Here is a 16,370-nt window from a genome sequence, read left to right on the forward strand (position 1 = left end):
GTCTCTATGGGAGAAAAGCAGATGCTATAGTAGACATATAATCAACACTTTATAACAACAGCCAATGAAGTTTAGTGTATAGGCTCTCAGTTGTCCAGGAAGAGAGATTTCCTAAATAGTTTCCCTAATTAAAAAATAAGGCCTATTGGCCCATTTAGTTTGTGTAAATCCGTAAATATGTGAGTTAAATGTGGGTGACATATTTTCACATTATAAAGTGTATATATGAGAGTTTACCATGTTTCAGATGTGTTATAAGCATAGGACATTTCACATTCTTGCACTTTAGTAATATCTGAAGATGCACATTTTACCATTTTAGGCACACAGAAGGAAGGGAGTGACCCGAACCAGAGACTGGGCTAAAAGGATCTTACACTGGCTGATACTGCAGAACTCACCAGCTCCTATAGAACTACAATTACCATCATCCAACTGGTTTATTTTCTTACTTGTACTTTGATATCTTGAACTACTTTACCAGCATAGCTTTGACTGTCTTTCAAACCCCTCCCACCGCTTGTGGTTTTCCAACAGGGAAAAAAAAGGGAGTGTCCCATATTGTGGTGTGCATTCCCAAAGGCTGAGACTGGGAGGTTCAGAGAATTCTAGTTTCCAAAGTGTTGAAATTTGTGACTGACGCAGATCCCACTGGGGTCTGCCGAGACCCGTCACCTATGGCAACAGCAAACAACGTGTTGCGCAACACCTGAAATGAAAGAAATGTGTTTTTGTCCAAACAAGACTAAACAGGAGGTGTCCATAAGGTTCCCAAACATAGACAGGGTATTGAATCATGTTTACGAGCTTTAGCAGTCAACAAATGATCTTTAAAAAGTACATTAAACACGAAGTATAAAATAATGTTTGGGAGTACAGCATCAAGGGTGAAATTAATCTGCAGACATACTTTATAAAGCCTATTCTTTAAGTGGTTTCAACCTATACAGCGCTTTTCCTCCTACATCAGGCACTCAAAGCGTTTTACAGCAAAGAACCACTCACCCATTCACACTCTCATTCCGACACCAATGTATGTGGACACTGGAGGCAAGGAGGGTGAGGTGTCTTGCCCAAGGACATAACGACAGTGTGCACCTTCAGGAGGCAGGATTCGGACCCCCGACTTTCCGATCACAAGAAGACCCGCTCTACCATGTGCCACTGACGCCTAACCTCTAACAATTTGTAGAAGTAAACTAGAAGTAAAAGTAAAATGTGTATAAGTTACTCTACTTGTGTTCAAGTATGTTTGAAATGTATAGATTTGTATTTTGTATTCATTATGGCTCTGTTCTTCATAATGTAGGAGTACAGCATTAGCAGCAGTAAGTATCTTTCTACAGTGCTACAGTGCCTTGCCTTTCCATATGCACAAACTAATACACATCTCTAGAACAAAATCCCCTTTAAAATGATGATCAAACTCAAGCTGGGGCATTGTTACTGTGGCATTCAGCTCCTCTTACAGTCATGTGGTATGAGTTTTCCGTTCTCTGGGACTGAAGCAGTGCTCAAACAAGGGACACGCCCAAGCTTGCTTTGACACACGGTGAAGGCGTAATCACACAGGAAGACTCTGCGCCACCTCTTCACGAACACCTCTGCTGTCGACAACTTCAGACTCCAAAAGGTAAGAATGTGCAATGTATTGGAATTTAAGTGCTTATGAAGGAACTGGAGAGAAAAGAATGCATTGTTTATCGCTCTGGGAGAAAACTTGCATGTTATTTTTAGCAAGATTATAAGTAATGACTTGTTTAAAGTTATGGCCAGTATTCTTTCTTTTTTCTTCAACCAGTCTAAGTTTATTGTTGTGTTTTCCTTCATAGCCACGATGCCTGAAATAGCAGAGCTAGTGTCTGCCAGTCTCACCACGAACAGAAACTGCACGGTTGAAATTTCCAATATCAGCAGCAGATTCTGTCTCATCAACCCCAAGTAAGTGAAGTAGAAAACTTTTAGTATCACCGTCAATAGTTGTGAGCCAATCTATTCTTTGTGCTTGTACAAATCTGTCTTGCGGCATGTTTAGAGGCAGACAAACACTGTGCTGTTTAATTTGGTCATCCTTTCTTTACATAGGCTTAAAGATTTGGATTTTGTTGTGTGAAAAAATAAAAACTCTGCCACATTTTTAAAGTCAATAAACCACTGGACCTGTTCTGAGCAGTTCAGCATCAAAGTGTGATTTAATGATTTGATAACAAGCTGTTTGCTAAAAACTATTGTTTGTATTTTCCGTTAGAGAGAGACAATCCCACTGCCTCCTACAGAGGGCACTCAAACGAAACTGTGCCCTATTGGTTATTTGTAATAAAAATATAAAATATGAATGCTCAAAAAACCAAAAGCAGTTTAAAGCAGTACTAACTAACTCATGCCCCTAGAGGCCATACGTGGTACTGCAGGGGTTGTAGCATGTTATGGTTTTTTACTCATTAATTGTCCATGAGAGTAAATACTGCGCTTTCCGGTCAAACTTGGCTGTAAATACTGATAAAGTGGCGCTAGCCCACAGTTAGCTTAGCCCGTTAGCCTGTTAGCTTCTTCTTCATGATTACATTAGTGTGTATTGGGGCCTTTGACCCGTAGGCAGCGAAGTTGCAATCGTAGTTTTCTGGCCAGAGACACCAGGTGGAGATGAAAGACCCCCCAATCATCCCATTAACACTTGCATTACCCCCAGAGAGACTACAGAAAGGATTTATTAAGTTAAACAAGTTACTTAGTTCTACTTTAAAAGACCAGCTTTTTTTTTTTTTTTTACAACTTTCACTCATAGACTCAACATTATACTCACAGCTACTTCTACTACACACTATCTCGATCTATAATAAGATGATTTGCTCTGAATTAAGTGTCCTATCTACACAGATAAATTATTTTTAGATAAATCATAAAACATAAATGCTCAAAAACCAAATCAGGTTAGAAGACACAATTCAAATTCACTGAAAGCAAAACCAACTATTTTTTTTTTCACTCATTGATTCAAAGTAGACATTATGCTCACAGCTACTTATATTATCTCAACATTTTACATGATAAATTGCTCTGTCTAATTGCACCCATAGCAACATCTTTCAAACTTTACAAATGTTCAAAAACAAATGCTTTAAATGGTGATACCTTTCCACTAAAAATGTACAACGTGCCATTTTTCATTCTAGCATTTCAGAGAGCGCGTTTTTATCACTGAAACCCGTCCGATTATTTCAGCGGTGATAAATATGAAAAATGCGCGGCTCCACATTTCACGCAGGTCCATTCGGCAGGGGTGTCGTGGCGCGTGCATCAGTCGCACAGTGGCAGGACAGCGCGTATCTCGGCCGGCTGGTTTTCATGTGTGACATCAGTTTGCAGGGAGCATCCTGCCTATCCATCACGCATTGACACGAGCCGCCTCATTGCACCGCGCCCAGGTACTCTCAGTGAAGCTCGCGAGTCCGCGCACTCACACTTCATCCATCAGCATAAAGCCGCGCAAATCCACCATGCCAAAAGTACACCCAACTGCCACTAAACTTTCTCCTTTTCATCACAAGTCCAACTACTGCCGCGAGACAGGAGACGGATACACAGACATTTAATTTGTCCGCTGTTAAGTTTGGTTAAAATGTTAAAGTTTCTGCCACGAGAAATGAGTGAGCTATGTTTACAAAAATGAGACCCACAAGAAGGGAATTGAATTTATTGTCGCTGGAGACAGATATAGAGATATAGTGCAGATATAGACTCATGAGATGCAAAATTTGCTGTCATCAGAAAAGAGAACTTTGGACCACTGAGCAACAGACCAGGTCTTTCATTCTTTAGCCCATGTGAGACGCTTCCGACATTGTTTGTAGTTCAGGAGCGGCTTAACAAGAGGAATATGACATTTGAAGCCCATGTCCAGGATCCGTCTGTGTGGAGGCTCTTGATGCACTGACTCCAGCCTCAGTCCACTCCTTGTGAAGGTCCCCCACACTTTTGAATGGCCTTTTCCTGACAGTCCTCTCCAGACTGCGCTCATCCCTGTGGCTTGTGCACCGTTTTCTTCCACTTAACTTTCTATTAATGTGCTTTGATACAGCACTTTGAGAACATCTTCTTTTGCTATTACCTTTGGAGGAGGGTGTCAGCGATGGTTTTCTGCACAACTGTCAGGTCAGCAGTCTTCCCCATGATGGTGAATTCTACTGAACCAGACTGAGAGACCATTTGAAGCCTCAGTGACCCTTTGCAGGTGTTTTGGATGAATTTGCTGATGAAAGGATGAAACTTTGAGCCACAATATAGTCCCTTTTCACAATATTCTAATCTTCTGAGATTTGGTATTTGGGTTTTTTACAAACTGTAAGCCATAATCATCAAAATTAAACACAAAGGCTTGAAATATGTCACTTTGCATGCAATTAGTCTATATCACATATTAGTTTCCCATCTTGTTGAATTACAGAAATAAAACTTTTTCACAATATTCAAATTTTCCAAGTTTCACCTGTATATAGTTACTGTATATAGTATAAGTGCATGTAACGATCAACACAAAGACAGCATTGCAATGGAACACAAGCCTATGTACTCTTTGCACCACACCCAAGGCCATATAAAAGAACGTGGTTATTTCGATATGATATGGATAGACACATATCAATCACATCAAATTATTGATTTTACAAGCCATGATCTAAACAGATGCTGATTGTAATAATCTGTTCTTGTCTGGAGTTTTCGTCTGTGGCATTTTCTCAAAAACACAGGAAATGCCATGTCTGTTTCTAACTAGTACATTTGGTCAGCAAATAATTTCCTTTTCGGAAAAAAAAAAAAAAAAGAAGAAGTGTGGTTTGAGCATAAAACACGAGTCTAAGGGGCTCATAAGTGTTTGCTAACATGCAAAAGTGGAGCAACAGTACAGTCATATGTACCTTATTCACTCATGCAGTATTTTCTTGTTTACATATCAGATTTTCGCAGCATGCCAACAAAAATAATTTCTATGTTTCTCCTCTTCATAAATAACCTCCTAAATGTCTCGGTAACCTATGCAAATTGCAACTTCAAATAGCTCTTTAACCGAATACGATTCACTAGGGCTGTGCAATTAATCGAAATTCGATTACAATTTCGATTAAAAAAAAATTAATTGAATATTTTTAATTGAATAATTTTTTATTTTTTTTTGCAAAGCACACTTGCATTATATCATGGTGCTGGGATTATTTTCCCTTCTCATTTCACGTGCCATGGCTCATGCTTTTGCCTGACACAAAAACAAACAGTACTGTGTGATGATTCAAATAATCCTTTGAATAATCGTGATAATCGTGATTTCAATTATTTTTTCAATAATCGAGCAGCCCTGCGATTCACACATTATTCTTGTACCTTCTCTTCCAGGATCTACATGTCCAGTGGCTTCTCGCAGCACCCTCCTCAGCCCACCGTCCGCACCGGCAAGATCGAAGTGTGCACCTTCACCAAAGACGGCAACACTGCCACCGGCTCCGTGGGCATGCTTACCTACGACCTCTACAACATGCAGGGCCACTCGTGCTCAGAGCGGATGGCCATCATGTTCTCCGTGCCGTTCGACCGCAACCTGTACAAGAACAAGCTGGCGTTGGGCGTGTTCGAGCCGTCCAGAGAGTGCGACAAGCACCTCTACGACCAGATGTATGACGGGAAGGATATGAGCAACTTAGCGCGCACTGACACCAATGGAGGTGGGCTGGAGTATAAAACAAATTCTGTGGAGCTGAGAGCCACAATGTCGACAATCGGCAAAGCTATCCTAAAAGTTGAGATGTATGATAGAATGACTAAATAATACAACTGTGCAATAGCTTTAAAATGATAAATAGAGGATTGCATATCGATTTGGGCAAGGGCGGAAATGTAAACATGTTATGAGTCTGCTAAAGCTCTATAGCCCGATCTCACATGACAAGGCTGAGTAGAAGTAAAAAATCGCATGTATTGTTGTTACAGAATGCTTTTAATAAACACTATTGATTCACAAAAGAGTGATTGGTAAAATAGCAAAAAATAAACTTGATATTTGTAACACTGTTCTGTTAGTTTGTGTCATTTGCTTTTCTTTCCTTCATAAGTAGATTTCTATTTCAGTTCAGTTTGGGTCATGTGATTCAAAAGTGTATTGCTGTTTACTACAGTGTCAAACAAAGGCGAGCAATATGTGGCTATATCTGTCAGGGGCTTCGAAATGACTCCCCAGTTTGTACTGTTACAAATGAGATGGGTTACTGTTACTCCACAGGCACATGATCATTTAGTTTTGGATTGGAGTGGAGTGTAAAATCTGGGATGCACCAAAACACAATCATTTGGAATATAGTGATATAACTTCATTCAAAGCTCTTATAAAGCTTGTAAAATAGATGCATACTTTCATTTTCTGAGCAGTTGAGAGTGAAATTTTAACCCCACATAAGTTGAACAAAGTCTGATAGTTTGTTGATTACAGCTTCATAAAGTTTGCCTTCATTATTTTGAGATTTCTGTTTGTTCTCACTCCAATACAGTCATGCTTAAGTTTGCAACGTGGGTCGAGTGTGTTGCTAGGGGACACAACCGCAGTGTTGGTTACATAAAGTGACGAGGGGAAACTTTGACTTCCTCTTGTGTTCCAAACAAATGATCCTTAGTTTGGGCTTCTCTTTAATTATCATAAAACCTTGAAACGTTGCTTTCCGAGAAACTGAACAACAAACAGATTGGGTTACTTAGTCAAATATGCCGAGGGATGTTTGTTGAAACTTGTCATTGTTACGCAACATCATTTACACTGTAAATTCCTAACGGCTCATATCACTCATCACAAGGCATGATGGGTACATGTTCTTTAGTAGTAGGTATCCCATAACATTCATTTATTCTGGGAGAACAGGTTTGGGAGTGCCCTTTATCCTTAGGAAACAAACATGGGATATTCTGAATCATTGCACAAGCTTTTTCTTGCACGCAGACTTCCTGATGGGTGTAATCCTGGGATCGGGTTGCGGGAGGGGAGGGGAGGGCCTATATCGTACAGAGTAGCGGCACCTCCCTTGTAGGTACTTTTCTCCATATAGGCATTTGGAGTCTCTTTGGGAGCATTGCAAGAGGTAAGTTATTTAAAACACCAATAAAACAAATGTTATCATAGCTGCAGCAGACCGGTCATAGCCCATTACCTTTTGCTTACGAGTGGGACAAGTTATTTGTCATGGCACGGCGACGCCTGATGGAGTATTTGCTTGATTCATACTCGGTATCTGTTGGTAAAAGGGGGTAATAATTTTCGCCGCATTTAGCCTAACTTCATTACTGCACGGTGCTTAGCGTTGTAATTGAAGAGGTGCGCTCGGTAATGAGGCAAGCATAGATACGCCGCTACTCTCTTATTGTCCCCAAATGTTTCACAATCTCATTAGCCTTTGAGATGCATCTTTCATACATCGCTAAAGCTCTGATCAAGGTCAATGTAGCGCGGATAGAGAAGACGGGGAGCGGGTCAGACGAGTTGTTACTGCGCTGCAAGATAAATTATTATGATTATGTGTGCATTTATGGATAGTGCTGTGGCTGCACATCTGGCTAAGTGGCAGCGAACTTGGTTTCCTCGGTGAAGACACAAAGCATAGTTTTGATTTCTCTGCCAGATGAGTCATTTATATAGCGCTTTTTTCCCCCTTTTTTTCCCTCCCTCCAGACATTCAAAGCAGTTAAAGATTTATTCACACGTTACATTTCTACAACAGTGTTTGCCCAAAGACACAACACTGCATTGGCAGGAATGGGGATGGGACCAGCAACCTTCCACTTAGCCTAATCCCAGGTCTATCAATTATGTCAAGCATTTGCAACAGGCACTTTTTTGAACACAGAGTCCTGTTTCGTTTTTGCAATTCACTCCACCTAAGAAGTGACTTCCTGTTTCGATCCAGCACGTCAAAATAAAAGCACACAGCTCATCTCATTGATTAGTTCAGCAGGTAACATTACAAGAATAATACACCTATTTTAAGTGTGTTGTCTGTTAATAGTTGGGCAGAAAGAAAGTTGAATTAATGAACTGCTGAACCAATGAATAAGATGGTGCTTTTATTTTGGCGTGCTGGATCGAAACAGGAAGTCACTTCTTGGGCGGCGTTGTTATGTTTGAAGTTATGCACAGAGTCAATTGAGGTATGTGTTTTCATCCACATACAAATACAAACAATTAAAGTGATAGTCTGCTAGTTTAAATTTTTTACATATGCAATAGATTATGTATAATTGACCTACTGGGCCTGAAATTTGATGTAACGTTAGTCATTTTAAATAATGATGTTTTTTCTGAAGTCCCTCCCTTTGCTGATTTCAGACACTAATACAAATCCCCGGGCTATCACTTTGACCAATGAGACGAGCTTTCCTGTGAACTGGCCTGTCAGGTCCAATCAGAAGGAGGGGGAGGGACCTTGATCGTTGATTTTTGAAAGTTTGTTCTCGCTCTCCTCATATTGCAAACTAGGACTGGCTTTCCGGTCCAATCAGGAGGAGAGGAGCGTGTTTACTTTGAAATGTCACTCTTCCCTCAATGTGCAATCTTACAGACTGTCACTTTAACTATTTTTTTGGTGCTAGATCTCTGTGAACCATGTCTGAATCAGCTGAAGCAGTGGCCGCTGATGTGGAGAGCAAGAGAAGTGTGACCATTGAAATCACGAATCTCACAAGCAACTACTGCCTCCTCAACCCCAGGTGAGTGCCTTTCAGGAGCAGTGAATTTTAATGATGTCCACTGCTGGTCCATTTTAGGAGATGTCAAATGGAGGAAAAGGCGAGATAATGTCATCCTTCCTGTCGCAAAAACCAGACAGGTCTAAAATCAAAATTAAAAATTGAGCAAAAACGTCTTGGACACATACTGTATAGTACCAGCTTGCAATAGTGCATTTCATTGTGCCTAAATACAGAAAGCACTATTCAGTCCATGTTGCTCCTTTCCTGGCCCCTTGTGGCTGGAGTTGGTATGCCATGATTAAGGTTCAAAAATAGTAAAAACAGCTTTATTGTATGAAAACATACAACATAGAGAGATGAAATTAAGTTGCTCTCAAACCTTAGTGTCCGTGGTATTTAAATTTTAAAGCCACACTGTAATATTCCAGGATAGAGGTGAACAAACAAGTTTACAAACATGTCAGCAATATCAAGCGTGCTATAAGGCACTTTGAGTTGCCTTGTGTACGAAATGCGTGGTATAAGTAAACATGCCTTGTGTTGCCTAAGATTAGCAGCATTTACATCACTTGATTTTAATGTGCATTTCGAAGTTTGTATAAGTAACTTTGGGGTTACTTAAGAAAAAGAACAGACAATGCTATTTCTGCATTTATCAAAATAAAGCAGAGGATCTAATACATTTAAACCTCATGTTTGGCAATCTGTCATCATAGCAATGCAGCAACATCACCATGGAGACGAGCTGGTGATGTCCCGCTCAGGCAAGGCCTGCCTACAGCAAAAACACACACAATTTTAGAGGGATACTTCGCCATTGTGTTATCACTGGAATGTTCCGCAGTGTGGCTTTAAAGTTGTTTGTCACTGTGTAACGCTATCATGGAGCACTTTCTTCTTCTCGCCATAGAGTATATCTGGACAATGGAGAGGCCTACAACCCCCCACAGCCCACAGTGCGCCCACTCATGACCGAAGTCTGCACTTTCACCAAGTCCAGCAACAAAGCCACCGGTGCCGTCGGGGTCCTGACCTATGACCTTTTCGAGAAGACACGGCTCGACTACATCGAGTCCACAGCCATCATGTTCTCGGTCCCCTATGACTACAACTTTTACAAGAACTGGTTTGCGGTGGGCATCTATCCGAAGGGCCGCAACTGTGACGAAAACCTGTTCAAGGAGATGTACAACGATAAAACTCAGCAGTGTTTTAAGCGCGAAGAGGCCAAGGGCTCCGGGATCAACCACATGGGCAGTTACGTGGATGTGAGAGCAACCATGTGTCCACTAGCCAAAGCAATCATGAAGGTGGAAGTGTGGGACAAGCTTTTGGTATAAAACAAAATCCCCATGCATTTTATTGTGCAGCGTAAAATGTATGGAGACGCACTAAAAGCAAAAATATATTTAAAATGTTAATGTTTTTTGGCAGGTTTGTTATCCATGTAAAATCTTTCCTGGAAACAAAAATGTGTCAAATCTTCCAAATCACTTCCCTGAATCAACTTTCTTATACAGACACTCTCCTGGCTCTCGTACCAAATTTTAGTACTTTTCCAGAATGATTTGTTGATTTTCCTTAATAAAGAGTAGTTTACCCAAATGCTAATATCCTCTGTGTCTATTTTTTTTTATTATTATTTTTGAAACAGCTACACAGCAAAGGGGAGCAAGAGTAGGGGGGTGGGGATATCAAATTATTTTAGCTCTTTGAATCAGGGAGTAGATAGATAGTGATGAAGACATATTTGACATTATTACCAAATACTATAGGATAAAGCATAATACTTTATGCATCCTACTCTAAGTGTACCTTTGCAATTTATTAACATTTTACTTCTCATCGAGACTTTCAGAATTGGGTTGTGCTTCTAAAACCAAGATCTGACGGATCCTGCTCACCTGGGTTTTATACCTTCCCTCAAATCGCCTTAACATCAGAGTTTGTTGAGTTCTTATGAATCCACGTGGTGCAATCCGCTTTCTTCCAACCAAATCCTCTGTCTGTTTCAATGACATCTGTTTTCCCAATAAAATAGCGTCTTTAGAAATGTAAATTATGGGATGACTCACGGAGGGCGCGCAGCTGAATGAGACACACTCGTCTGTATGTTTACCTTGACATTACGGTTGAAAACTGAAATAAAGCTTTCTCTGCGCTGTTTGTGTGTTCAGTATCGGCGGGAATACAAAATGCGGAGAATCTTTGAAATGAACACAATGGGATAAAGCTCTTTATATTAGTAGAGTCATCGGGGCCTTATGCATTTACAGTTGACTTTATACAGCAGCTCTGATGCGCTGCAGAACAGGCAGAGGATCAAAGGATGCTGCAGAGGAAGAGGACAGAGTGAAAAGAAAGGTAACTCTGGTAAAAAAAAAAAATACAGCAGATTTTTATTTAAAAGTTAGTAAGTAAATATAAGTTTGTTTACTTCTGACACCACCTTGAACTATGTCCTCCCTGTGTCTGGGTAGGTTTCCTCTGGATACTCCAGAGCCCCATTAAAACATGGACAAAGTAATAATCCTCCAGCAAAGTACTCCTGACCATTTACATAGCTCAAGATCTGGAAATTATTTTTCTACAACTGCTCCTCAGCTTCTCATAGGTTGCCCTAGCCACTTGAATGATGTTCCTACAATAACCATCATTTCCATGGGCATTTTAGATATTCACTTTTTTTTTCTTTTTTGATAGATTGTATCTTATAAGGTTCTTTGGCCAATACATTTTATTGCCGAGTTGCCCAAAGTGAAGCCAGGTGGACCAAATGCTGCACTTGGGCCAATATTCCTTGACCCTCAGATGGTATTTTTTTACTCAAAGTAATGTTTATAAGCGATAATAACCTCAGTAACATATATTTGAAGATTAAGATAAAGGTATTCTTTATTGTCCTCTGCATTTGACCCATCCTTCGATGCTGCTGGAGCAACCGCAAGGAGCGGTGGGCGACTGCAGTACCACGCCCAGATGGTCATGCCCAGATGTGGAGCCAGACTGATGTTCAGTATCACCTGGCTGGAGGATTCACCTATTGCACATGTTTTAGTAGGGGAAACCAGAGTACCCAGAGGAAACCTACGCAGACACAAGGAGAACAAACTCCTGCGCTACCGTAGTTTGAGACAGAGCTGACATTGAGGTTCCAACCCTAAATAAAGGCGTGGTTGCACAGTTAAAACCTCAGATAGATAAACCCAGATGAATGTTTCACTGCACTGACAATCATGGCGTTCACAGTTCAGCCATGATTTTTCAATATTGTGTTGGAGAGAACGGTACTGGGTGAAAGGGGGGTCAAGAGCGAGGAGAGACATATAGCAAATTGTTGGAGGACATGAACGCACGTGTCAGCTCTGTGACCAGAAGAGTGCCACGTACACACAGGGCTACTGATTTACCTTGACAAACATGGCAGAAAACAATGCATCTTACCTGACTACACCACAGAGACAATAGGACCAGAATTAAAATATTTCCTTTATTTAGTTAAGGGGGAAAAGCCTATTTCACACACTGATATTTGGATATATTATGAAAGCTACCATTAAACGCCCTTAATAGACACAGTTTGCTTCATTATCTTTCAGTGACAGTGATAATAGGAGAAAGTCCGTGTGATGTAGGAGGTTAAGACCCTATTATTATGGCTCCTTAGCACTTCATTACACCAGCCTCATGATTCTGTAAACAGGAGGAAATAGCCACCTCCACATGTGCTTTATCTCCCCATCAAACGATACGAGAACCAATTGCGCACAAACGTGGTCATTAACCTCGGAAAATATACTGTACCGCTGTATTATTATGTTGTGAATTATAAAAGCTGCCTCCTTTATACCTCCACATATGTACACTGTTGATGTTCGAAATTGGTGCTTGAGGGAAACGCTCGTAACCAGACAAACAACTAATAGAAACAATCAATTTAGTTAATGAGTAACAGTTAATAGCTGGCAGATTTCTTTTTTTTCTTCTTCTTCTTTTTTTAAAGTAATCATCTCGGCTGGGTTGTTTAAAAGTAAACAAGGCGGAGTCAATGGCAAGTCTAACTTCTCCTGAGTTGATGGCTATAAAGGCCCCATTTGCCACAAGAAATACAAGTACTGCAGAAGCTTCTCTGACGAGGGGGGGCAATGTCTTAATTTCTTCATTTCAACTTGGAAACCTTTTCTGCTTTTCTGAAGTGGAGGGAGGACCCCAATCGGACTGAGAGCTCACACAAACAATATGTCAAGAAATTATGGGGCATTTACATGAAGCTGATTAAAGACAGAAGCATGGTGTTAGAAATTATAACATCACAAAACTATAATTCAAAAAAAGTCTTCATTTGGATATTGATTCCTGTTTGTTCAACTCCCACACAAACCACAGCAGCAAATAAATGCAAAGTCGACATTTTAGTCGACAATGTCTCATCAAAAACATACCTGGAGCTGTGTTTTGACCCACTCACGCATCTTTGAGTAATCTTTGAATCTTCTCCAGTAGCTATTCTTAGCCCTACGGCACCAAAAAGCTCCCCCTGAGAGCCTACATATTCAGGGAACGCATTCCTCACCCTCGTCTCTTGCTAAGATATATCCTTTCATCACATAATTACTCGCCATAGTTCACTGCAGCGACATAATATTTGATGATTCACCAACAAAGTGAGTGATAATGATAAAGATGTGCTTGAGATTATTACCAGATACCTGCAAAAAGTAATACCCCCCTCTTTAAGCGTTTATTTTTATTTTTTTTATTACTGCTTTTGGCTTTTGCTTTACCTGATCCTGCCACAAAGCCCCTCCAGATCAAAGGTTCCCACCAATGCTATCAGCCCATTTCCATAGCTCTCTAAAGCATTGTGACGGCGCATTGAGGAGGTGACAGGTCGGGCCTTAGAGCTCGATGGGGGTAAGCTGTAACTTTTGTTTGCCCTGGAATCAGCGTGCCCCCCCCCCCCTCCCCCGCCCTATTCTGCCATTGAACCTTATACGCACACCTGAAAAGCATCGTATCTGTGGTGTGTGCTTATTGTCAGCCTCTCCCGTGCCTTTAGCTGCACCTTTTGCTGGCTGCAACAGATCGGCTTTACAAACGGGCACCTTTTATGTCTTATGTGAGATTTGAAGTGTTTAGAAATACTTTATTAAGATTGTAAACGAGGCGTGTGTGGAGAATGATATAAAGACAATAATTAGTACAATTCAGATGTTTCCATTGTAAAAAGGTGCAGAGAGCACAGGGCAAAAGTGTTGTTTTGTTTTGAGAGGAAAATACAATATACTTTGCTTTTTTGTTTTTTTAAACAAGTCCTTCAAGTCCCCAAATTATGGCAGCACCTTACTTAAAGATCTAACACTTTACTATGACACTTAATAGTTGGGTGCTATTATGTTCCTGCAACTTCTACATGTGCTGAATTAGCGACATTATTTCACATAGTAAAATACATATAATAACACATAGTAAATGTAGTGCAAATAATAGAGAACAATTGTACGGTTGAATGTGTCCCGGATAGTGCCCTAGATCTCCTGTTTGATTTCCCCCACATAAAACACACACGGCTGTATTGATGGGACAGGCGTGTCCAAATACAACTACCACGGGACATTTGACATGGGTTTTCACGATGAACTACGCCCCAAGTTCAAACTCTCACCAAATGCCATACAGAATAAAAGCACAGACTGCACAAACTGCTTTGAGATTGGCCATAATGAATGTGCTCTCATACACTGCCATCTAGCGGCCAGTGGATGTACATTTCCCATGAAGATTGAGTCGCTTAAAAGGGCTAACAGAATAATATGCATTTGCAGAGAATGAGGTTATGTAACTGTTGGCTCTGAGCACATTTCCACATAAATTATCTGTAGATTTTTGTACATCTGTCCAATCTAATCTTTATCAGATCAGCTTTTTTTTTCTTTTTTTGTCATCGGCAGCGATCTATCTCAGTCAGGCTCCCTCCAGAAAGTCTGCAAGCAGCAAAGAAAAAAAAATCTGTCCTTGAAGCACGGCCAAGTTGCATCATCATCTATTCATCTTGTTTGTTCATTTCTTTAGATTGTTTAGAAGTAGATATGGCTATGAAACATATAGCTTGGAGGATGCAGCGTGTTAGTTCTGGCATGAGGCTGGAATTGTCTCATCCTGTTAGTTTGTCATTATGCGCGCTCTCAGCAGGCATGACACCAGCGAGGAGGATCATGTAACAAAAGGATTTAGGGACAGGCTGTACAGACCTTACAGAGCGGTAACAAAAATGCTGATTTAAGGCTTTTGAAAGTGGGGGAAAGTTCAAGGTAGTGTATGGATAAAGCAAGGCGAGGTAAAGGGCAGCCAAAAGAGTACAAGTGGATATATATTTAAAGGTATATGAACAGAGGTATCAGCAAGATGAGGAGAAACAATTGCATTTTAAGTTTGGATACAAGAAGAAGTATCTTTGCTCAATGGATCTCCATATATGTCATAGTTCAGCATCAATAGAAATGCCACTCATATCCTGTCTGGCTTTTTCTATTGCTGCGGATATTTGCAAAGGGTTGTACTGACACCAATACTGGTATTGGATTTTCTGCCGATACCCCAGATTTTACGTACTCAGTGAGTACGATAAGCCAAACCTATCCAATACCATATTGTGTTTTTTGGGGGGATATGTAGACTATGAAACCGCTAATAATCACATGTGTGGGTTTTGTTTGCCAATAGTTTCAAATGGTCTCAACTTATATAGCGCTTTTCTACATCAATCTCTCCCAAAGCGCTTTACATCGAGGAACCAGTCACCCATTCACACTCACATTCATACACCCATGTACGCAGACACTGGACACAAGGTGGGTGCAGTGTTTTGCCCAAGGACACAACGACAGTGCCCACCTGCAGGAGCTGGGATTCAAACCCCCGACCCTTTGATCATGAGGCCACCCACATAAGGTGCACAGACTTTGTTTAAAGGAACTGGCCACTGTTTTTCCATATGGAGATGTGTTCTTACCTGAGCTTAGATGAGTTGATACGTACCTGTCTGGTCTTTGTGCGTGAACTATTCCTTTAATATGCACAATGAGCCTTGTTTTGGCATATTTGGCTTCGTTATTGTGGTATCAGACTGGTACTCAGCAACTACTCTGAGTTCCGATACGTGAATCGGATCTGATTGGCAAAAGCTGGTATCCGAACAACTCCTTGCATGTGTTTTTGAGTCAAAGATGAAAACGACTTTAATCATCCTATAACACCACATTCACCAAAACAGATAAATAAGCTACGATGGAAAAACCTTGGACAGCATGGTGGTTGCAGCGGTTTGCACTCTTTATACCTTTGTGAATTTGATTTATGAGCCAGTTGGGGCATTTCTTTGTGGAGACTGCATGTTCTCCCTGTTTCTTCATAGGATTCCTCTGAGGTCTCCGGTTATCCACACTGAAAAACATACAATAGTCGTCCGGGGCCAGGAGGACTCCTGTGAAGGAGAGCTTCTGAATGTTAGGGGTTCGTTCCTGCTTAAATAAAGTCCAAAGGATAGTATAAAGCTACAGTAGAAGCTGTAAGTACATGTGACTGTCTCCTACCTAATACTTTGTACTTTCAAATCCATGACCTGAAGTGAGAAAAGTCAGGCTGTACTGCTC

At 40.7% G+C, this 16,370-nt stretch overlaps 1 protein-coding gene across 1 annotated transcript; it reads left to right on the forward strand.

The window, feature by feature from the left end:
- The first annotated feature begins 1,506 nt into the window (after positions 1 to 1,506).
- On the forward strand, positions 1,507 to 10,308 carry LOC306969203 (uncharacterized protein). Its single transcript, XM_079564803.1, has 5 exons — positions 1,507 to 1,633; positions 1,833 to 1,941; positions 5,389 to 5,806; positions 8,630 to 8,736; positions 9,629 to 10,308. The coding sequence occupies exons 2-5, from the start codon at positions 1,838 to 1,840 to the stop codon at positions 10,056 to 10,058; spliced, it is 1,059 nt and encodes a 352-aa protein (XP_079420929.1). The 5' UTR covers positions 1,507 to 1,633; positions 1,833 to 1,837; the 3' UTR covers positions 10,059 to 10,308.
- The last annotated feature ends 6,062 nt before the right edge of the window (positions 10,309 to 16,370 follow it).

Source organism: Gobius niger (genome assembly GCF_951799975.1).
Source record: "Gobius niger genome assembly, chromosome: 10".
In the NCBI taxonomy this organism is placed as follows: domain Eukaryota; kingdom Metazoa; phylum Chordata; class Actinopteri; order Gobiiformes; family Gobiidae; genus Gobius; species Gobius niger.